The sequence below is a fragment of the Brassica napus genome, chromosome C8, assembly GCF_020379485.1.
Source record: "Brassica napus cultivar Da-Ae chromosome C8, Da-Ae, whole genome shotgun sequence".
NCBI lineage: Eukaryota > Viridiplantae > Streptophyta > Magnoliopsida > Brassicales > Brassicaceae > Brassica > Brassica napus.
The window spans coordinates 24,835,594-24,859,525 of record NC_063451.1 but is presented as its reverse complement, the minus strand read 5'-3'; the positions used below and the strand labels follow the sequence as shown (position 1 = coordinate 24,859,525).

Genomic DNA, 23,932 nt, shown 5'->3' with positions numbered 1-23,932 from the left:
ACATGGTGGATGTATCGGTCCACATATATCACCTTGAATTCTTTCAAGGAACTTTGGTGATTCTTTATCGATTTTGGTTGGCGATGGCCTTACGATCAATTTTCCTAGAGAACATGCAACACATGTCATTTTATTCCCTTGAGAAATCTCATGGATTTTCAATGGATGACCATGTGAACTTTCTATGATTTTACGCATCATTGTAGTGCCTGGGTGGCCAAGGCGATCATGCCATAACGTGAACTCTTCTGGGTTCCGTTTTACTACAAGATTTGATTCGATCTCATCGATATAAGTATGATGTAATCCCGAAGGAAGTTCTGGAAACTTTTCCAATATGTGTTTTCTGCCACATTTTTCAGAAATTACATACATGTATTTCTTTCCATCCTCAGTTGCAGACTGAGTATCATATCCGTGAAGATATATGTCTTTAAAACTCAACAAATTCCTTTTAGAACTCGGAGAATATAAAGCATTATTTATGGAAAATTTTGTTCCATTTGGCAAAGTAAAGTTTGCTTTACCAGTTCCTTCAATCACGTCTACAGGACCTGATATTGTATTGACGACAATTCTTGTCGGTTTTATATCCGAGAAATATCTCTTTTGTCTCAGAATAGTGTGCGTTGTTCCACTATCTGGTATGCATATTTCACGAATCCGTTTCTTGGATTTTGCTCCATTAGTATTTTGATCCATTTCTGAAATTATCATAAACATTAAATAAAAGTGAAACGTGAAATTTATTCATTGATTATATAAAGAAAACACAAAATAATTATACATATATTGTTGTTAAAATAACATTATTCTTTAAAAACATAATTATTATATATTACAAATGAGGACTATTCAGCAGTCTTATTAGAAACATTTCCGTACTCTTCAAGAGTATTCTAGTCCAGCTCATTTGCGAAATCGGAGGATTCAAGATATGAGGTCCCTTCAAATTTTTCCGTGAGGTTCACCTCTTTAGCCTTTCCTTTTATGGATTCTTGATATAACTTGCACAAATGTGGGGGAGTACGACAGGTACGGGACCAATGTCCTTTACATCCACATCTGTAACATACAGTCTCACTTTTCTTTGTGGTATCCTCTTCGGTTTCTTTGCCTTTATGAGGTTGTTCAGATCTAACCCATTTGTTAGATCTAATACTTTTAGGATAGTAAGGCTTTCCACGTTTGTTGTTGAAACGCCGACCACGACCTCGGTTGGTATGGTTTCTCCTTCCCGAATATTCTACCGCCGTAGCATTCACTTCGGGAAATGCCTTGGCTCCCGTAGGTCGGGAATTATGGTTTTTGATTAGTAACTCATCGTTCTTTTCAGCCAACATGAGTGTTACCATCAATTCAGAAAATTTGGTGTACCCACATTTTCTGTAAATTCGGGATAAGACGTTGTGTTCTTTGTGGAAAGTATTGTATGTCTTGTCAAGCATTTCTGCTTCGGTGACAGGGTTACCACAATATTTTAATTGTGCAACTATCCTCAAGATAGTGGAATTGTAATCTCTAACCCTTTGGAAATCCTGAAACCTCAGGGTTTTCCACTCTTCAAGAGCGTGAGGGAGATTAATTTCCTTTTGATTATCGAATCTGTCTTTCAAGGCTTGCCATAGTACAGCTGGGTCCTCAACGTCTCCATAGTCGTGAGTTAGATTCTCGTCTAAGTGCTTCTTCAGGAAGATTATCGCCTCGGCTATATGCTCGGGTGGCGATTTGTTACCGACTTTTATAGCTTCGAATATCTTTTTTATTACAAGATAAGGTTTCACATTTGTGACCCATCTGACATAGTTTTCGCCGGTTACTTTTAGAGCCGGGAACTGGAGTTTCTCGATGTTTGCAATTTGTAGTTCTAAAACACAAAATAATAATTTTATTAGAACTTCATAATTTAAAAACCGTTTACATTAACCATACAAGCAATTACAAGGAGAAGCGATGTAAATAAAAGTAAACCGATATTCATCTTAAATTCACCCGGAGTAAATTCTCCAACGAATAAACCATAAATAGAAACACAAATAAAAATGGCACATAAAAACAAAAGTGTGCGAATCATCTTTCTTGAAATGAAAAATCGGAGGAGAGCGATTTGAAATTTTTTTGAGAGAAGATGAAATGTTTTGGATGATGAAATGGAGTGAAAATGAGTTGTATTTATAGATGAAAATTACTGTTCATGACCGTTGGAGAAAGGTGAAATTTTTGAAAAAATTTCTTTGTGACCGTTGGGGTTAAATCGAGTGCACCAAAAATTAGTCCGAAAATATCGTATTAAACGGTCAATCAAATCTATAAAATTTCATAAAAGTGAAAAATTATGACAATGAAATATTTATGTTATATGACAACAAATCATGCGACGGCTCAGCCGATCAATGCAGAATAATAAATAAATTATACGGCGGCTCGGCCGACCAATTAATAATAAACAGAATATAAGGCGGCTCAGCCGACCAATAAATAATAAACGGGATATAAGGCGGCTCGGCCGACCAATAAATAATTGTTGTAGCCAGCAATTCAGCAGCTGAACCAGAGGTCGACCCAACACCCTACTCAACCAGCCAAGGCGCCAACCAGGATATACGTGCACTAAAAATGCCATATCTTATAACCCAGGAGGTTTTAAATCACGAGTCTAATTTCTATGGATTCTACACTCAAGAAGGAGTCCAGTCCAATTGGAATTGGCCCAATATATTCACGGAGAAAGAAGTTATGAATTTTACAATTCAGAGGTTTCTCAACCCGTCCATCTGCGAGTACCCGACTTTAGAAGAAGATTCAAGCTCAATTAAGGAGCGGCCTGAAGCAAAGCCCATCATAGGAGTCAAGAGGAGTTTAGCAGCTTTCCAGAAAGCCCAAGATCAGGAGAAATGGCCACGGAAATTAGGAGTTATGATCAATTCCCCAGAACCGGCCAAACCAACGTCATCTATGGAAAGTCTCCAACCAATTCAACTTGGTTCGACCCAGAGCTATTTATGGGAACCAGGAGATCATCTTAACCAATCAGGAGGTATTCCAGAAGTCCTTTTCTGCACCAGAACCCAGGAGATCAGTTGGTTCAATGGAGAATCACTTAAACCCAACCGGAGCTATTTATGGAAAGATTGGACAATCTTTCGGTTTGATCCTTTCCAAGCAATTCCAATCCAACCAGGAGAACCAGACGACGTCCAGACAAAACCAAGACATCCAGGAGAAATTATACACGAGCCAGAAGAGTTCTACAACTTCATCCCATGCACCAGCCCACATAGGAATAAGAAGATCCCCATTATCACCAAACTGCCTTATTTGGAGTCTCAAGCATTAAAACTCCAACAGCTCTTTTTCCTTCAGTCTATGCACGACATCAGCACCTTCCAGACCATTAAGAAGATTCCCAGGAAGCTCACTTACCCCCTCAAACCGTCCAGATATAAGGAGGACACCATCTACATTCATTTGGCCAAGATTCTCATCATTAAGCCTCCAACGGCTAGTTTTCAAGGAGCCATCAATTCCTTTGCTTCCAAGTTTATTATTTCGGTTTTATTTCTTTCCTTATGTCATTTTATGACTGTTAGAGAGTCCTTGGTCGAGCCTATAAAGCTCTAGTCTTTGTTTCATTGTAAAGCACCCCATTTTTGAAAGTAATAAGAATTATTCAGTTTTCTAGTTTTCTTAAAACTATTGTTCTAAGTCTTTTGAGCTTGTGTGAAGCAACTCTAAAGCACCTTGACTTATCAAGGCTCCTTTCCATAGAGTCTTGTGGCGTCCTCAACCCCCCTATCCTTCCATTCCAATTCGTTTGCCAAGCTTGAGAGTGATACACATCCAGCAAGCAAAGCACCATCTCAATCCACTTCAATCATCAACTGATTAGGCTGAGAGTGTCACACGACCAGCAGCCTAATTCCATCCTATCTATTTTTATTTATCTTGTTTTATCATATTAGAAATCATATCTCATTTGTTTTTGCATTTGTTTTCAGGATCATAACTTGCATTCCATCCTATCGCCCATCCGATCATATCTTTGGTCGATCCATCGAGCTTCCATCAACCATTTTGCCATCCCTGATTTCCAGCCTGCAACATTTGGTATCAGAGCTGAAGCTCCTGAATCAGGTCACTCTATCCTTGCATCATTCATATTTGTTTGCATTTGTTTTCATCATAAACCGAAAAGCCATAAAAACAGTTTTTGCATTATTATTGTTCTTAAGAAAAGAAAAACAAAAGAGAAAAATTTTCTTGCATTTGATTCACGAAAATTTTAAAAAGAAATCTCATATTGTGTTTGCATTCATTCCCCAGCTCCACTTTCCATTTTTAGATTTTGTGCATTCATTTAAAAAGAAAAAAGAAATCTACATTCCATATTTGTTTCTTCTTTGAATCTTGCATAAAAATAAAAATAAAAAGGCATAGCATTTTTTTAATTTCGTGCATACCATAGTTGTTTCATAAGTCTCTTATGTTCATTAAAAAAAAAAAATCATTCAGCTTAGTTTATATCATTTTGGTCCAAGCATACATTTTAGTTTCCATTTCCGGTTTTGTTTTTGCATTTCATCCTAAGAAAATTCAAAAAAAAATATCCTTGTTAGTTTGTTTCCATATTTTTCTCTCCATTTATTGTTCATAGCATCTCATACTGATTTATTTCGTGCTTGCATCAGAAAAGAAAAAAAAAAAATTTAAAACCATAGTTTAGATCATTTGCATATTGTTGGTTTAATTGTTTCATCTTAAGAGAAAAATTCAAAAAAAAATTCATTGTTAGTTTGCTTTTCATATTTTCTTTTCATTTGTGTTTCTTGTCATATCATATAGTTTCATTTCGAATTTACATTCAGAAAACCAAAAGAAAAATCATTTATTGCATAGTTACTTCATATCGGTTCATATTTGCATATTTTCTCGGTTTAGTTAAATTGCATCATTGCATTTGTCTTATTTTGGTTCTACCAAAACTTCCCATAATTTCACTTGCTCTTTGAGATTGTTTTCAGGAAGCAATGAAAGAGGAGGGACACGGCCAAAACCTAAGGGCCACATTGAGCCAACAGTCCGCAGCTCTACAAAAGCTCCAAATTAAGATTGCTCAACTGGAGAAAAGAAATCAGGCACAAGGCCAACGACCCCAGCAAGGAAAAACAAGATGTGGAGATGTACCAGGGGCTGTATATGTCGAGCCCAAGCCACCAGATCCTTCAAGGATCAATCAAACTCCAACTTCTAAAACCCACAACAATCATGTTGTTAATTCTCGGTTTGATTATAACTCTTTTGCTGATAAAATTGAACTCTTTAAATTTTCAGGAAAAAGAGGTTATCTTAGATGGGAGAGGAACCTTGATGAATGGTTTCACTTCAACAACATCCTGAGGAAAGAAAGGCTAGCTTATGCTATTGATCAACTTAGAGAAGAAGCCTTTAAATGGTGGGTACAAGAAGAAGATGATAGGTGGTTTTACAATGAGCCAACTATCAAAACGTGGAGAGATCTTAAGGAAGTCATGAGGGATAGATTTGCACCAGATTTTACAAGTTCTGAAATCCAAGAACTATATCCAAGGAGGTATCCAATTCATGGTTCCAAAGAAGCAAGAAGATTAGTGGCACAAGAGGGTCAAAGAGTCTTGTCTCAACAAGATAACTTTCAGCCAAACCAGGGGCATGCCATTGTCCATTGCTTAGAACAGAAGAGTGACATCCCAAAGTTCAGGAATATGAGTACAAGTGTCGGCCAAAACACTTTGATCAGGTCCAAAGACAAACCAGAGCAAGCTATTGTCTAAATAAAGGCTAAGGTAAGTCCTATACTTGATAAATCTTTTCATAAATCATCTACCACTTGTATGATGCACTTGTCTTTGTCCAAGAGTGTTATTACAGGTCTAAAGGAGCCTAGGTACATAGAAGAAGAGACGCCAAGCACAAGCCTTCCCACGGACCAGAAGGAAGCTCAAAGCACAAAACAATCAAAGTTGCTTAATAAACCAAAACCAGTGATCATAGTATCAAACCAAGGTTATAAAGTTTCGAAGTCGAAACCTTTTCAAGGGGGAGGGAATGTTGTAGCCAGCAATTCAGCAGCTGAACCAGAGGTCGACCCAACACCCTACTCAACCAGCCAAGGCGCCAACCAGGATATACGTGCACTAAAAATGCCATATCTTACAAACCAGGAGGGTTTAAATCACGAGTCTAATTTCTATGGATTCTACACTCAATACGGAGTCCAGTCCAATTGGAATTGGGCCAATATATTCACGGAGCAAGAAGTTATGAATTTTACAATTCAGAGATTTCTCAACCCGTCCATCTGCGAGTACCCGACTTTAGAAGAAGATTCAAGCTCAATTAAGGAGCGGCCTGAAGCAAAGCCCATCATAGGAGTCAAGAGGAGTTTAGCAGCTTTCCAGAAAGCCCAAGATCAGGAGAAATGGCCACGGAAATTAGGAGTTATGATCAATTCCCCAGAACCGGCCAAACCGACGTCATCTATGGAAAGTCTCCAACCAATTCAACTTGGTTCGACCCAGAGCTATTTATGGGAACCAGGAGATCATCTTAACCAATCAGGAGGTATTCCAGAAGTCCTTTGCTGCACCAGAACCCAGGAGATCAGTTGGTTCAATGGAGAATCACTTAAACCCAACCGGAGCTATTTATGGAAAGATTGGACAATCTTTCGGTTTGATCCTTTCCAAGAAATTCCAATCCAACCAGGAGAACCAGACGACGTCCAGAAAAAACCAAGACATCCAGGAGACATTATACACGAGCCAGAATAGTTCTACAACTTCATCCCATGCACCAGCCCACATAGGAATAAGAAGATCCCCATTATCACCAAACTGCCTTATTTGGAGTCTCAAGCATTAAAACTCCAACAGCTCTTTTTCCTTCAGTCTATGCACGACATAAGCACCTTCCAGACCATTAAGAAGATTCCCAGGAAGCTCACTTACCCCCTCAAACCGTCCAGATATAAGGAGGACACCATCTACATTCATTTGGCCAAGATTCTCATCATTAAGCCTCCAACGGCTAGTTTTCAAGGAGCCATCAATTCCTTTGCTTCCAAGTTTATTATTTCGGTTTTATTTCTTTCCTTATGTCATTTTATGACTGTTAGAGAGTCCTTGGTCGAGCCTATAAAGCTCTAGTCTTTGTTTCATTGTAAAGCACCCCATTTTTGAAAGTAATAAGAATTATTCAGTTTTCTAGTTTTCTTAAAACTATTGTTCTAAGTCTTTTGAGCTTGTGTGAAGCAACTCTAAAGCACCTTGACTTATCAAGGCTCCTTTCCATAGAGTCTTGTGGCGTCCTCAACCCCCCCCCCCCCCCCCCCATCCTTCCATTCCAATTCGTTTGCCAAGCTTGAGAGTGATACACATCCAGGAAGCAAAGCACCATCTCAATCCACTTCAATCATCAACTGATTAGGCTGAGAGTGTCACACGACCAGCAGCCTAATTCCATCCTATCTATCTTTATTTATCTTGTTTTATCATATTAGAAATCATATCTCATTTGTTTTTGCATTTGTTTTCAGGATCATAACTTGCATTCCATCCTATCGCCCATCCGATCATATCTTTGGTCGATCCATCGAGCTTCCATCAACCATTTTGCCATCCCAGATTTCCAGCCTGCAACAATAATAAACAGGATATAAGGCGGCTCAGCCGACCAATAAATAAATTAAATTACTAGTAAATAATATAGGCGGTATTCCGGCCATTATAACATGATATAAATAATAGTAGAGGTGATATACCGACCATTATAACAGGGTATAAATGATACAAATAAATTTTACCGAATCGCAGAGTGATCGTGCTGATAACGTGTTATGAAATAACTTATAATTTATAGTATCAAGAAATTTAAATAAGAGTAGAATTTAATACCCGTAGGAAGCAAATAACACTAATATAAGGGAGATATTTTATTATAAAGAGGAAGAATAAGATGTAATGATTCTTTTCTTATAAACTCTTGTTCTTGTTTTTGGTGTACAAAAGAGTGAGATGAGTGATGGTATTTATAGTGAGCAACAATACATAAAATATCAAAGATGGTGCTTGATTTGGTAAATGGAGTGGAGGATCATTTCAAAGTTTATCTTATAATACTAAATGACTTATTAGGATATAGAGGAGGTGTAACCATTAACGTTTGTGTATACATAAACGAACCAATGCTTTCTTCCATACTATCAAAGAACAGCTTCTTCTTTGGCTCGTGTGTTCTTAATTCAGGTTCGATGGAAAGCTGTGATAGCAAACGTCAGTAATGTCGTTGGCTTAGGGAGCTAAGTTTCAATTTATTCATCAGACTTTTACCTCAATGGACCCAATGTTGGTAGCACCAACAGCAGCAAGTGCCAGTGGCGGAGCCAGACAATGGTTTCATCGGGGGCAATACAAGATTTGACCTAAATTTATAGGAAGCATTAGAAAAAAATTGATCACCTAAACTATAAAAAAAGTTAAATAATTAATGAAAACTCAAAAAAAAAATCAATATTTCATAGGGGGCAGCTGCCCCCCTTCTTCATGCTCTCCCTCCGCCACTGGCAAGTGCCATAAAACATTGTTCCCATATCTCTTCAAGCACGACCTGTTCTCAATCAGATTAACAGCTCATGATCAATGTCTGGAGATCAAAAGAAAAGGCTACGCATATTTGGTACGTTTACAATGAAACAAAGAAATAATTACTCTTTCATTTTCAACATAGAGATTTTTTTATCGTTCTCATAGCATGCTCATTCAGAGGAAACAAACGGCCTGTAAAATTGCTTGTTTATAGATATTAGAGAGATACCAATCGTTACTAAGATGCATTCACACATAGGTTGTCTACTTAATGAGAGTAACCAAACCTGCAAAGTGTCGACGAACCAATGTATACCAGTCAGCCAGAGAGTATATCCGATGGTAGTCCCCTGGTCTTAGGTATATCACACAATAACAGAGCCCTTTCATCGGACTGCAACAAAAACTCGATTATAAGTCGCAATTTTCTTGACACTTAGCTCACTGCTTAGATGTTTTAAATTTTATTTTCTTACTGGCCTAGCTAAGATGCTCTCCTGTAATTTTCGAGATGCCAAAGAGACTCTCAACCAAGACTTGTCGCCTTTCTCTCCAACAACTTCCTCTTCGGACTCGAGCTTTACGACTTGACCTTGTGGATCATACACCCGCTCCTCTGGTGGCTCTGTAGGAAAACGAACCAATGCTTTCTTCCACACAATCAAGGAGAGGAATCTCCCCTATATTTATACTGAACCCACACGCCTCTTAGATCTAAAGAACGCTTTGAAGACACATCGCAGGGGGAGTGAATCAACATGATTAAAGACGAAGCCATAAATCCGATGGTTTCAGATTGTGAGAGGAAACGCAAAAGTCACTGCATCGCCGCAGCAGGAAGAGGAGAGACGAATTCACTTCAGCCGTATTAAGTCTAGAGGCAGCATACATTTCAGCGGCCCGGATGAATTTTCCAATTTCAGAGCCCAGTACCACAATACGCGAACGAAGCCCATCAGAAGAATAAATGAAACGGTGTGTTTTATTCAGCTGGACACGTGTCACGCCCTCAAGACTCGACTTTGTGACCTGGAATCCTAGGTGGCATCACCAGGAGGGAGTAAACCATTTTTTATAATAATAGATTACCTAAGTATAAAACTATTAATATCTTTAAAAATATTAAAACAGAACAATGATATCTATTTGTTTGACGAAAATAATAAATTATAGTTACAGTTTTTTGTTAATATTTAATTATATAAATAATTAAAATTGAATTAGCTAATTCTACTTCAAAAAATTGATTTAAAAATAACAACATCTTTACTATTAAAACAGAAGACCTTTTTTGAGGTGTCTTTCTTTTTTAAAAGTATTTACATGTTATTTTGCAAAATTAATAGCTTAATGTAGTTGACCACAATATATGCAAACTTCACGTTTTAATTGACCACCATAGCTGACCATCATATCTGACCACCACGGTTAATATGCTTCACCATTTAGTTTTTAGCAAAAATTATTAGCTTAACGTAGTTGACCACTATAATTGTATAGTTCTATAAAATATTAATGAAATATTAATTGTTGATAATATTTATACACACGTTAGAAAATAATAATATAAAACTATTAATTTGTAACAAAACAATTATTATGTTACTCTCTAAACATTTTGAAAACCAAACCAAGATCGACTCAGTATATATATTGGTTGACTGGTCTGACCAGTTCAACCCGTTTAACGGGTTTTTAAAATTTTATTGTATAATATATATGTATATATACCATATGCTATAAGAAAAAAAAGGAATTCTATATGAACTTAAATTATTGACATACATAAGATTAACATTCAAATCAAAATGTATATTTTTTCTTACAACAAAATTTCAAATCTTATAGTAATGGAAAAATTTGAAACATATAATATTTAGATGAGAATTGGGAATAAGACTTATAATTTTTTTCGAATGTAGAAAAAACTATGAAATAATATGTGAAAACTGAAAAGAAAAAAACTATTAATCACTAATAAGTTCATAGCAAATTTCTTAGAACGGATAAAAGACTATAAACTATGTTTTAGTTTTGCAGAATCCGGAGTTTTTTTTATCCGGACTATCGTTTTACTGAGTTTTCCGGTTTTTTTCCAAATACAGTTTTTATTGTTCCAAGTCATCGGTTTTACTGGATTTTCCAGTTTTTTCTCAAATCCAGGTTGACTGGCCTGACCAATTTAACAGGTTTTTAAAATTTTATTGTATATTTTATATGGATATATACCATGTTTTAAGGAAAAAATGAATTCTATGTGAACTTAAATTGTTGACATACATAAGATTAACATTCAAATCACCATATATATTTTTTCTTACAACAAAATTTCAAGTCATCGGTTATACTGGATTTTCCAGTTTTTTTTTCAAATCCCTAATTTTAAACTGTATCGAACTCAACTTATTAAACGATTCATGGTCAGACTGTTTTCGACTGGTTAGTCCGGTCTGGTTTCCAAAACATTGCAATATTTATAACATAAATATCATGCGCTTTCAAAGCACGAGTCAAAATCTAGTATACTATTAAAACACAAGACCTTTTTTTGAGGTTCCCTTGATTTTCAAACTATATTACAGGAGGTGTGTCATTTGCTATTTAATTTTAATATATTGATATTCATATGTTGTTCTCTTAATTAATTATTACTAGGTGGATGCCCGCGATTTCGCGGGTTTGAATGTTTTGTAATAATATATTTATTATAATTTTATAAATTAAAATATAATTTTATCATTATGTGTTTGTTGTTAAATATTTTTCTAAGAATGATTGTTTTTAAAAAAGGATAAATAAGACTATTTTAAATACTTTTTGATATTTTGTATTGATAATTGTAGTAAAATTTGTTATATATAATATTCATGATTCAGTTTTTAATAAAATTACTTAAGTTTTGAAGGTATAATACTGAAACTTTTGAAATATTTTATATAGTTTAGAAATACTTGATTCCTAAAAATTATTTTATGAAGCATTATACCATAAATTATTTTGTGCAATATATTTAAGTCGTTTGGATAATGATTATAAAACTGGTTTTAGAACTGATTTTCTTACTCATAAAATAAAACAAATTAAAATCATTAACAAATCAAATTATAATATAATTTCTCAAACTCTCTATATGATCGACACCTAACAAAAAAAATAATTAATTGATTTCTCATTTAGTATAAAATGAAAATTTAAAATAGTTTTTATAAATTAATTTATAAGCTTGTATAAAAGACTTAAAACCTCTTTTCATAATTTAAAACATATGATAATCCAAGATAAATAATTTTATAAATGTATTTATACATTTTATAAATGATATAAAAATCTTGTATGAATTTTATTAGACATTAATAATTTTTATTATACTTTATATACAAATATATGGCTTTATAGAAGAATATAAAATCAATATATCAATTTTAATAAACAAATTGTTTATTATTTTATGTAGTTTACAAATATATAAAAAATGATCAAACATTATTATTCTTTCTATAGTTTCAATAAATAGTTACCATAAATAATTATTTGTAATATTATATAGATTTTTGGCAAGTGATATTAACTGTTTATAGACTTTTTAAAAAACTAATAAAAATTAAAAATTGTCTACCAATCAATTTATAACATTTTTCAAAATTTTATTGTTAATGAAATCAATTAACAATATTTAAAATTTTTAAAAATATGCCGTATTTGGGAATAAAAACTTAATAATGAGAACATATTTAAAAAGATCCATTTACTTGATAATTCTAAATTTGTAACTAATTAAACTTTTCAAATAACCAATTTGACTAATCTTGACGATATTGTTTTAGTTATATATAACTAAAATGCTATTAGAAAAGTATTTTTAAATTATGTATGATATTGCATATGTTCAATTGAATTTTACCTTAAATTATTTTTCTTTAGTAAGGATTTGAAATATTAGACTTTGTAATAACATGTACATTTAAGTATTAATATTAAAACAATTAAAAACACCTAAGATTTTTCTTATGAGAAAATTGTAATAGGAAAAGTTTTAAAAGAATATTCTTCAAATTTTGTATGTAAAGAAAAACATTTAGACAAGATAACAATGTTATAGAAAAAGAAAAAAAGTTCATATAAATGAAATTTCTACATATAATAAAATGTTTAAAGTCAATAAGTTAAAATAAACTTAATTTGATAATATTAGAAATACAAGAAATGCAATTACTCATTCTAAAAAATTACTCATTTTTATAAGTATAGTATAAATATTTTACTAAAAATGCATGACGAATATTTATATATCGGTTGAGAAATTAAAAATTAAGACTACTTATATAACGGGTTGGAAATTTAAATATAGGTATCATTTATGACCAAAAACCTATCAAAACATCTCAAATATTATTTTCGCAGATATATTTTAGTTTATGGAAAACACACACATAAACTAAATATATATATATTAATTATTATGCGTAATGTCATAATAAAAAAATACATAATACATGAAAAATACATATATATATATATATATATATTATTCTTTATAGAAAACAAAAGTATATGTCTAAAAAATGAAAAAAAAAGTGGTTTCTCTTTTTTATTAGGACCCAAATGTTGTAAATAATTATTTCCAACGCGTATCAAACCCGACCAATGAAAGGCTACTAGCATTTCCTTTACCACTAGCCAACTCGATATCTGGTAAATAAAAATGATATCGATTAAATAAAAACAAATATTCGCGTGATATTTATATTAACAGTTATATAAATCATTTTACTTTTACTATTAGTGGAATTATGTTACATCAATATATGTATTATGTGATGTATTTTTGTCACCATTTTATTATAATTTTTATAGATTATTTAATTGTGTAAAAAATATTTAGTTACATTACGTACACAAAAGAACATCCGCCCGGTCGGGCGGGTCCAGCTCTAGTTGTACTTATGTGAACTCAATAACCAGGGTTGGCTCTGGAGCAAAGCACATGAAGCAAGGGCTTTAGCTCCAAATAATATGATTTTTTGGGGGCATCAATTACAATTAATTTCTTTAGTATAGTGGTTGGAAGGATTACATATCTCTAAGAGTTGCTGAGATCAATTCCTCCCAAGGGCGTATTTTTGAAATTTTGCAACATACTTTCTCAAAACAATTACATGCTATCAGTTGACCCTCCAAAAAAAGTAATTACAACATGTTATCAGCATGTGTTCGCTTAACTCAAAACAATTACATGCTATCAGTTGACCCTCCAAAAAAAGTAATTACAACATGTTATCAGCATGTGTTCGCTTAACACGCTGTTTTTTGTTTAATAAATTATAGATCATGTTATTCTCAACAAATGATTTGTAAATTTTGAACGAGTTATAGGTATACATTATATGCTACATAATATTTTTTAGGAGACGTTCAAATTATACTAAACATAATAGAATGAAAACATCCTCTGTATATTAATTGAAAATTATTTAAAAAATTGTAACTTTAAGTTTGTACTAATTAAAATGAGAACTGCTTAGATGTCACTTAATTAGGATGACAATTTAGATTACGTGGTAGCTTAAGAATCAATTAGAAAAATGTTAATGCAAAATCCAAGTACTATAGAACATTATATTAACCCAAAATATAAGAAACGTGTATTCTTTTTTCTTAAATAAAAACTACAGAGTTACCTAATATGATTAACACATATATGACAATTAATAATTATGAATAATAAAGGTTTGACAACAATTTTTGCATCCTTCCTCATTTTGTTTAATTTTATATTATTAAAAGAAATTAAACAATCACACTAACCATATAATAAAAAAATTCTTATATATTCTATTTTGAATTTTTTAAAATGACTTTAAATTACAAAAAATGTTAAAAATCCTTTTGAAAATTTTGTGATCAATGGCTTAATTGTTTTGTCGTAACAAGATACAAATGATCATATAATCATATTCATATGAATTTTTATTTAATAGATATTCATATTAAATTATATATATATATTAATACCGTTTAAATTAAACTATGTACCATTTAAAATAAATAAATATGTTAATTTTGAAATTTGCATTGAAAGAGTATTGAGACTTTAATATTTTAATTTTTAAATTTGCATCGAAAAATATCACATCGAAAAATTTGAGATTAATGGTTTAAATTTTTGTTACATCAAATATACAAATGTTAATAAAATCATATGAGAAGGAAGTCTCAATGATAAATATTTATATTAAAATATACTATATATTTCAGTCAATTTTTTGAAATATAATTATATACCATATAAAATAAATTGATTATTTTGATTTATTTACCATAAATATATTATAAATAAATAAGAGGTATTGTTTTAATTTTTGAGATTATTATAATATCCTATATATTAATTGAGAAACAACTGATTACTCTAGGAAAAGTAAGATTTTATTAATTAATATTGTTCGAAAATCTTACAAGAGATCGATACAGCTAAGATTTATTTAAAAGTTATTGAAATCACCTAGCGAGAACATGTAATGCACAATAAATTTGCTTTTCTAACCCTAAACCCTTTTCTATTCGTCACAACACAAACATAAAATATTTGAAAGTATTGATTTACAATCTGAAATGGTAACATTTTTTTAAATTCAGCCCATTGTTTTCTTAAAAGGCCTAGAACAGTTTTAATGATTAACTAAATGAGCCACGTACATAGTATAATGTGTTTTGGTTTAAAAATTGTTGCATACCCAAAATCAATATGAACCATCATCATTTTCGTTTAAAATTTTGTCACAATAAAAATATAGGGTTGGACAAAAAAATCCGAATCCAAAAACTGAACAAAGGCCGATCCAAAACTAGTACTGAACTTTAACCAAAATTGGCCAGAAATCCAAATGGGTTCAAAATTGGTATCTAGAGAACCAGAACCGAACCCGATCCAAACCGTAATATTTTAGGTATCCAAATATATCCAAACAAGATTTATATACTTAAATATATTAATTATTTTTAAATTTAATAGCTAAAAGAATATAAAAAATATATAGGATGTTTTTAAGTTGTCCAAAATACTTAGAAATATATATATAAATAGGTATAAGTACATGTTTAAAATAGCTAAGCGATACTTATAATACCTAAAATACTTAAAATACCTATTGATGTCCTATCTAAATATTTAAGCTAAACCAATTTTTATGTTAAGTTTAAGTATTTTGGCATACATTATTCAAATTTATATGTAATATGTTATTTTTATTTTTAGATTTTGAATAATTTAAAGTATATACGAACTTTAAACTTTGAAAAAAAAAATAGGTTATCCAAACCCAAACCCGAACGAAATCCGCAAAGATACGAACCGAACCAAACCCTCAAGGATCTGGAATCGAACCAAATGGTATTCGAATGTCCACCTCTGTTCAAATGTAAAAAAAAAAAATATTGTTTATAATATTTTAGTACAATTTATTTTTAAAGAAAAATGAAAAACTAAATAAGGCAAACATAATATATCAATAACATATATTAGTTATTGGACAATGTAGTGTGCTATTTTGTCTAAGAAAAAAAGAAGAGCACATAACTTTTGGTAGATCAAGTTCGTTGTGGGCTCTCTCGCATTATCTATAATACAACCCCTAATAGAAAACGGCATTTATGTAGACTGATCTTTCCAGCCATCATGCCGTCTTTTGCTTAATAGACTCCACACTACACGCCGTTTTTGTGCTTTAAAGACTCCACTACACGCCGTTTCATAAGCAGACAAAATCCCGTGTAGGGAGAGAGTCCAATCGATCAAACTTGTCACTAATCTTTCTCCGACAAACCCTGCCTGAGACTCCGAGGAATAAGACGACTTTGCCATCCACTGAAAGCATAACTCCTCTCGATAAAAGATCGATTCGGTTCACCGGTCTCGTCTCTCACCGAAAAGGTTCCTCCTTTCTTCCTCTGAATCAATCCCTTCCACTTTGAGATAGATAGGTCCGTTCGAATCTTACTCATTGATCAAAAGCCCATAGATCATGAGAAAGTAGTAAGATTTGGTCATGATTACTTTCTTCTCTTGTGTTGATTTGGTAAACTAATCGACAGAATCCGCAGCTTCTGACAACCTTCCAACTTGAGGAAGACGAGTCGTCGCTGGAGAATATACTAGACGAATGGAGGAGCTGGATGTAAGTATTACTTCCTTCTTAATCAAAAAATTAGTTGTTGATGTTTTTCAAATTGTTATCTATGATTGTAAATTTTTTTCTTTTCTGGAGATGATTTACGAAACTTAAAAGCCCTTTGTCACTGATTGATTGTTTTATGATGTGGCTATTGTTAGTTTTTCAAGTCCCCCGACGAGTTTCCACCAAGACGTGGTGGCTATGGCCTGGTACATGTAGATTGTGTTGGAAAGCGTGGATACACTAACAGTGCCTTGGTGAATCTTTATGCCAAGCTCGGCCTTCATCGCTACAACTGGTTAGAGGTATAAACAAACAAACAAACTAAACTAGTATGTTGTTTTTTAATGTCAAGTTTCAAAGAGTTTCATTTGTTTCTATCTGTTGCAGGGGACAAACTTTGAGCTAGATAGCATAATGAAATTCAACATGCGTGGTGCTGCATCTCCTTACTACATAACTTTGGTTGCGTGCCTTCCATCCAGCGGTTTGCAGCAGATCTTTCAGGTTCTCGTAGAGGAAGAACGTCTTGGCATTTTAGATTTGACATGCCCCATCTCTAGACCTCAAGGTAAAAGTTGCTTTGTTGATACATTAATCAATTTCACTATTTTTGCTGACTATATTTGACGTATCACATAGGGACCGAGAGTTCAAAGAAGGAGTCAACTCCTTTCTTACGTCCACATTCCGAGCCAGTGTCTGCTACCCACCAAGACAGATTGCTTGGCTGGACCAAGTCAGTAATTCCATGGCCCTCTTCCGAGATTGGTTTCAGTGACACAAAGCGTTTTTACATGGTAATATATTCTTGTTGTGGTCTCTTACATGCATCTGTTTTACTTTTGGCATAGTACTAAATTACTAATATATTTTTTTTTTTGGCAGTTGAATGAATCTGAGTTGCAATGTGATTGGATTTCTTTGTATGTGGAACTTGCAATCTGTACTTCCCATAGGTGGTTTAAAGCTGTAAGTTTTATGTTCTCCCACTTTGCCTATCAATAACATACTTGTTGATGTATCAATAATCTATTTGGTGTTAATATAAAATCTTGTTGCTGCAGAGGGATCTCTCTAACTTTGAGTTGGAGATTGTCCAAGTGGCCATAGAATCTCTTCATGATAAGGAGCCACCAAGTCTCAAGTCTAAAGCTGCGGTCATCTACATAGCATACAAGGATTTGGCCAAGGCTAGGACTGGTGAGCCTTATCACTACCAAGCTGTGGTGAGACGAGTCATCAACGAAGCTACAGGAACATTGAGCATCCAAGGTGATTGCTGGATTGCAGCAGCAGCAACGGCTTAGGAGTTCATAAGCTATGGAGGTTGTCTAGTACTAGGTGGTACGAGAACCGTGGCCTCTGCTCTTCCCCCATGAGTTGTTTAGCTATTTGGTAACTTAAGACATTTGAAGATGCATGGTAGTATTTAACTATTAATTAGTGATGTTTATGTATTGTGTGTTTTTGGTCTCTATTTAAGACATTTGTATCGGATGTAGTAGTATTTAACTATTATTAGTGATGACTCTATTTATGTTTTTGGTCTATCTATTTAAGACATTTGAAGATGTGTATGGGATGATAGTATTGAACTACTATTAATTAGTGATGCTTATGTAATTTTGTGCTTTTGGTCTCTTTTTTTTTTTTTTAAATGCATACTCCTGTCCTTAATGCAATCAAAGTTAATTTACTATATTCATTTGGATCATTTACAGTAGAGTAAGCTGACTTTGGTATGCATTAACCAATTATTGGCCAGCTCTCTTGTCTTGCGTTACGCATTCACTAACACTCTTTGCCCCTGCTCATCCGAGAAAACCTGACCACTTCAAGATTTTGGTTCATAGCTTTTTTTTTTTTTGTTTTTCTGTGACAATTTGACATGTTGATATGGAAATAGATTTTTGTGCATTCATTCACACAAGGCATAACGGAGGTGGTGTGTACTTGCTAAAGGCTCCAAGTTTTATGAGATGGAGATTGTCGGGTTGTCAAAGTGTTCTTGATCAGAACGACAAGGAGAATGGAGGAAGTTCTGCAAAAGCTCATGGTAGTTAATTGTAGAAGCCGGAAAACCGGACTGACATAAACGATAAAATAAAAGCGATGTTAAGGAAATAGACGAATGTAAAAGGCGAATACAAGAACGATAAGAAATCGTATTCGCAAAGAGGCATGGAGTCGAGATATGATATTTTTCCTTAATTCAAAATATTCGCTCTGTTAGTGAGACGGGACTGTACGAATATAGTCCCAGGATACAACCATGGCAGTAGAATCACGCCTCACTCGTGATCGCACTATCGAACTATAAACTGTACGAAACACTCTCGGGATTATGACTTACGCTAAGGGATTTTCGCTGTGGTTTCGAATACGGAAGGTGTTGAGATGAAGGAAGAGGAGAGGCGATATTTAATGAGACGGAGACAATCCACTTCCCGCAACAGCTGCTGCACGTGGGCGAGAATCTTGCGGAGATCGAGGGAAGTTGAGTTGCGAAACTTATTCCCCAAGACTCTCTCTTATCTCGTTTAAAATTTTCGAGAGGATAAACTGCATGACGTTTTTATTTTGTAGACAAACTAATTGTCGTTTTAAATAAAATTGCACGTTGTTTTTGAGAATTTAAATGTCAAAATATTGAGCTTAACTTGGTCCAAAAAAAATATTCTTATCGGGCCAGAGGCCCTCCACCGAGGCCCTCCACCCAAAACCCAAGCCCAAGCCCACGTCGGACGGCGGCGGCGGCGCGCGTAGGGAACCATCTCTCCTACTGAGCCGTTTGAACTAAGGTAGTAGAGGATACAATTATATACTACTCTCATTGGCTCCATTTCCCCGATGTGGGACTCGCTCCCATTCCTCTTAATACATATTTATGGGTTTTGTTTGTACAAAGCCCATGTCATTCCTTTTCATAATATCATTAAAGCTCAAAGGCATTTAATTGATTCAACAATCCCTCACATGAATATAAATGACTCTTCTAAACATATGCAGACTAAATGCAGACTCGATAGACTCTAAAAAACTATACTTATTCTAATCCTGACTAGACTAGACAGACTTATCGAGAGTGTTTGCGAAAAATTCACTGTGTTTGAGTTGGTGGCATTTTTAAGCCTTAAACCACTCATAGTTAATATATGTCGGGTTTACTTTACCAGAAGGTGAACATGATGTCTTGAACCAACCGGTGTTTTATGTAGACCGAGACAACAAGCATAACACAGCTTCATTTTCTTGTAGAACTTAGTTCTCTATTGTGTTCATTGTGGCCCTGAACTATTCCTGGTTTTCATGAGTGAACTTAGAGAATATAGCCTTGCATTCATTCTCCTAGAAACGGGCCCCATTTCACACTCATTAGGTGATTGACCATGAAAATTATTGAGTAATACTCCGTTTTGGAAGCTATAGAATCATTAAAAGCTTATGCTTATCCTTTTCCATTTATTAGCACTTTTATCATCTTAGGAGCTGGGAAGAGAGTACTTTGTCTCAAGTGCTTTGTTAGATTCAGTTTGATTTTGTTTTCCCTTTGAACCTACGTCCTGGGATCTCCAGTCATGATAGGTAGGGTTGCAATCAAGCATCATCATTCGTTATAGGCTTTAAACTCATTCCTTTTGATGATTTAGCAACAACATCTCGTGACAAACCTTTTGTAAAGGTTGTCAGCTGATTTGATGTAGTCTATTGTGATTACACCAGTTAGGATAAGTTGTCTAATGGTTTTATGTCGTCTTCTGATGTGACGAGATTTACCATTGTAGAGATTACTCTCAGCTCGAGCTATAGCTGATTGACTATCACAATGTATGCGTATAGCTGGCACAGGTTTCTCCCACATAGGAATATCTTCCAAAAAATTTCTAAGCCATTCAGCTTCTTCTGCTGCTTTGTCTAAGGCTATGAACTCAGATTTTATGGTTGATCTGGCTAACACTGTTTGTTTGGTACATTTCCATGATATTGCTGCTCCTCCTAGTGTAAAGACATATCCACTTGTGGATTTTGAGTTTTTAGAATCTGATATCCAGTTAGCATCACTGTATCCTTCTAAAACTGTTGTTTCTTTACCATAGTGAAGCCCAAAATCTTTGGTGTAGCGCAAGTAATTGAGTACCCTCGTTATAGCTTTCCAGTGTGTATGACATGGATTACTTGTATATCGACTAAGTACGTTTACTGCATGCACTAGATCTGGTCTAGTACAATTGGTCAAGTACATGAGACTTCCGATCACACGTGCATACTCGTTCTGTGAAACCGCTCCACCTGAATTCTTTGTTCACCTGAATTCTTTGTCAAGTGCATTAGGGGATCTAACGGAGTTTTTGCCGTACTATTAGAGTAATTTTTAAATCTCTCTAATATTGTTTGAGCATAATGAGATTGAGTTAAGATAATTCCGTTTGAATTTCTTGTGACTTTAACCCCAAGAATTATATCTACTAATTACAATTCTTTCATCTCAAATGTCCCTTTGAGCATGTTCTTTGTTTGATTGATAATGTCTTTATTGCTTCCAATAATGAGCATATTATCTACATATAGACATAGCAAAACATACGCATTTTTGGTAGTTTTGTAGTATATGCATTTGTCACATTCATTTATTTTGAAACCATTTGACATCATTGTATTGTCAAATTTTTCGTGCCATTGTTTAGGAGCTTGTTTAAGCCCATAAAGTGACTTTACAAGTCGGCATAGTTTGTCTTCATGTCCGGGAACGACAAAACCTTCAGGTTGTTTCATGTAAATTTCCTCTTTTAAATCACCATTTAGAAAAACGATTTTTACATCCATTTGATATATTTCTAGGTCTCTTAAGGCTGCGACCGCTATCATCAGTCTTATTGATGTTATTCTCGTTACTGGAGAATATGTATCAAAATAGTCAAAGCCTTCCTTTTGTCGGAATCCTTGAACTACAAGCCTAGATTTGTATTTTCCACCAGGTTTTCGTGTCATTATCCATTTATTTCCTAATGCTTTGCAGCCAGGTGGTAAGTCCGTTATGTACCATGTATAATTTTGCATGATAGAATCAAATTCACTCCTGACAGCTCCATTCCAAAATGGAGCTTCTGCTGAAGCCATTGCTTCTGCCAAAGTTTTTGGAACATTTTCTACTAAAAATGTCATTAGGAAATCTTCACCAAAAGATTTTTCCTTGCGAGCTCTTTTGCTTCTTCGAGGTTCATCTTTTTCTTCATTTTCTGAAATATCATTTATAGAAATCTCGACGTTTGTCTCAGTTTCTGAGTTCTTGTCATTGTCTTTTTCTTCTCGAGTTCGTTTTGAACCTTGTTTTTCCTTATATGGAAAAATATTTTCGAAGAAAGATGCATTTCTTGATTCTATGACTGTATTTTCATGAATGTCTGATATTGCATATTTATGTACCAGAAATCTATAAGCATTACTGTTATGTGCATATCCGATGAAGATGCAATCCACTGTTTTAGGTCCAATAGTGACCTTCTTTGGTGGCGGGACCGCAACTTTTGCCAAGCACCCCCACACTTTGAGGTATTTATACGAAGGTAAATTACCTTTCCATAATTCATATGGAGTTTTGCTAGTTACTTTGTGTGGAATTTTGTTGAGGATATAATTAGTGGTAAGCAACGCTTCCCCCACATGTTTTGGGGTAACCCAGATTCCTGCAACATTGCATTCATCATCTCTTTTAGAGTTTGATTCTTGCATTCAGCAACTCCATTAGATTCTGGTGAGTAAGGAGCTGTAGTTTGATGGATTATTCCATGTTCTTTACAGAATGCATTGAATGGACCATCATACTCGCTTCCTCTGTCGCTTCTAACTACTTTAATAGTTGTTTTAAGCTGATTTTCGACCTCGAGTTTAAACTCTTTAAATTTTTCTAAGGTTTCATCTTTGCTATGTAATAAATATACATAACAATATTTTGTGCAGCCATCTATGAAGGTCATAAAGTACTTTTTCCCACCTCTAGTTTGTATGTATTTTAAATCAAATGAACCGGTGTGAATTAAATCTAGATGTTTATTAATTCTTTCAACACGAGGTGATGGCGTTTTTGTGAGCTTAGTCTGTACGCATACTTCACATTTTTGTTTACTTGTTTTTCATTTAGGAATTAGATTTAAGTTCATTAATCTTTGTATAGATTTGTAGTTTACATGGTCTAATCTTTCATGCCATATATTAAAACACTCAACCAAATAAGCAACTGGCTCTTTCTTAATTCATTGAAACTTTTGGAGCTTCAACTTTCGGAGGGACTATCATTACATTCAACTTGACAAGTCCACCCTTAACATACCCCCTTCCCAAATACATCTCATTCTTCCTAATCACGAGCTTGTCCGCCTCAAAACTTGTGGCGAATCCATTCTTGCTGAGCAAGGTTCCCGAGACAAGGTTCTTCCTCATGTCAGGCACATGCTTCACATTCGTCAGAGTGACCTCACGTCCAGATGTCATCTTCAAAATCAAATTGCCGCGTCCTTCAATCTTGGAGACTGCAGTGTTTCCCATCCTGAGCTTCTCACGAGTCTCGCTTTTCTGATAGGTGCTGAACATCGCCCTATCAGTGCAAATGTGGGTGGTTGCATCAGTGTCATACCACCATTCCTTGGGGTTGTTGCTTTCAACCATGTTGGCTTCAGTCACCACAGCAACGATATCCTCCTCAGTGAGATTTGCCTGAGTCTTCTCATCCTTGATCTTTTTGCGACACTCAACAGACTTGTGCCCCACTTTGTGGCAGTAGTGACATTTCCCCTTGAACTTCTCCACATTTGCATTGATCTCAATGCCTTTGTTCTTGAAGTTTTTTCCAGAAGCCTTCAGGGCTGCAGTAGTTTTGGAAGGCTTGGCAGGAGAGTTGGCGTGTGTCTTTTCTTTGCCTTTGTGCTCAGCCATGTTGACACTGTGCTCCTTAGCAGTGACCTTGTCAGCAGTTCGGTTTCTGGATTCCATATGAAGCCTCATGATGAGCTCCTCGAGTCCCATCTTCTTCTTCTTGTGCTTCAAGTAGTTCTTGAAATCCGCTTAGCTTGGAGGAAGCTTTTCAATGAAGCTGAGAGTTGTGAATGTCTCGCAGATAGACATTCTTTCAGCAGCGATTTC

The 23,932-nt window shown here is 34.3% G+C and overlaps 2 protein-coding genes across 2 annotated transcripts; both read left to right on the top strand.

Moving 5' to 3' along the window:
- Positions 1-5,027: 5,027 nt before the first annotated feature.
- On the top strand, positions 5,028-5,810 carry LOC125591925. The gene has a single exon (XM_048766854.1). It carries the CDS (start codon positions 5,028-5,030, stop codon positions 5,808-5,810), a length of 783 nt encoding a protein of 260 aa, XP_048622811.1.
- A 10,490-nt stretch (positions 5,811-16,300) lies between these two features.
- LOC106428282 (UPF0725 protein EMB2204) lies at positions 16,301-18,427 on the top strand. The gene is given in 8 exon segments (XM_048766276.1): positions 16,301-16,551; positions 16,722-16,795; positions 16,951-17,097; positions 17,183-17,363; positions 17,435-17,592; positions 17,681-17,764; positions 17,860-18,079; positions 18,082-18,427. Coding segments are annotated over 7 exon segments (918 nt in total). The 5' UTR covers positions 16,301-16,551; positions 16,722-16,780; the 3' UTR covers positions 18,195-18,427.
- The last annotated feature ends 5,505 nt before the right edge of the window (positions 18,428-23,932 follow it).

Excerpts from the sequence above, each read along its gene's own strand:
- LOC125591925 (XM_048766854.1), top strand. The coding sequence starts at position 5,028 with ATGAAAGAGGAGGGACACGGCCAAAACCTAAGGGCCACATTGAGCCAA.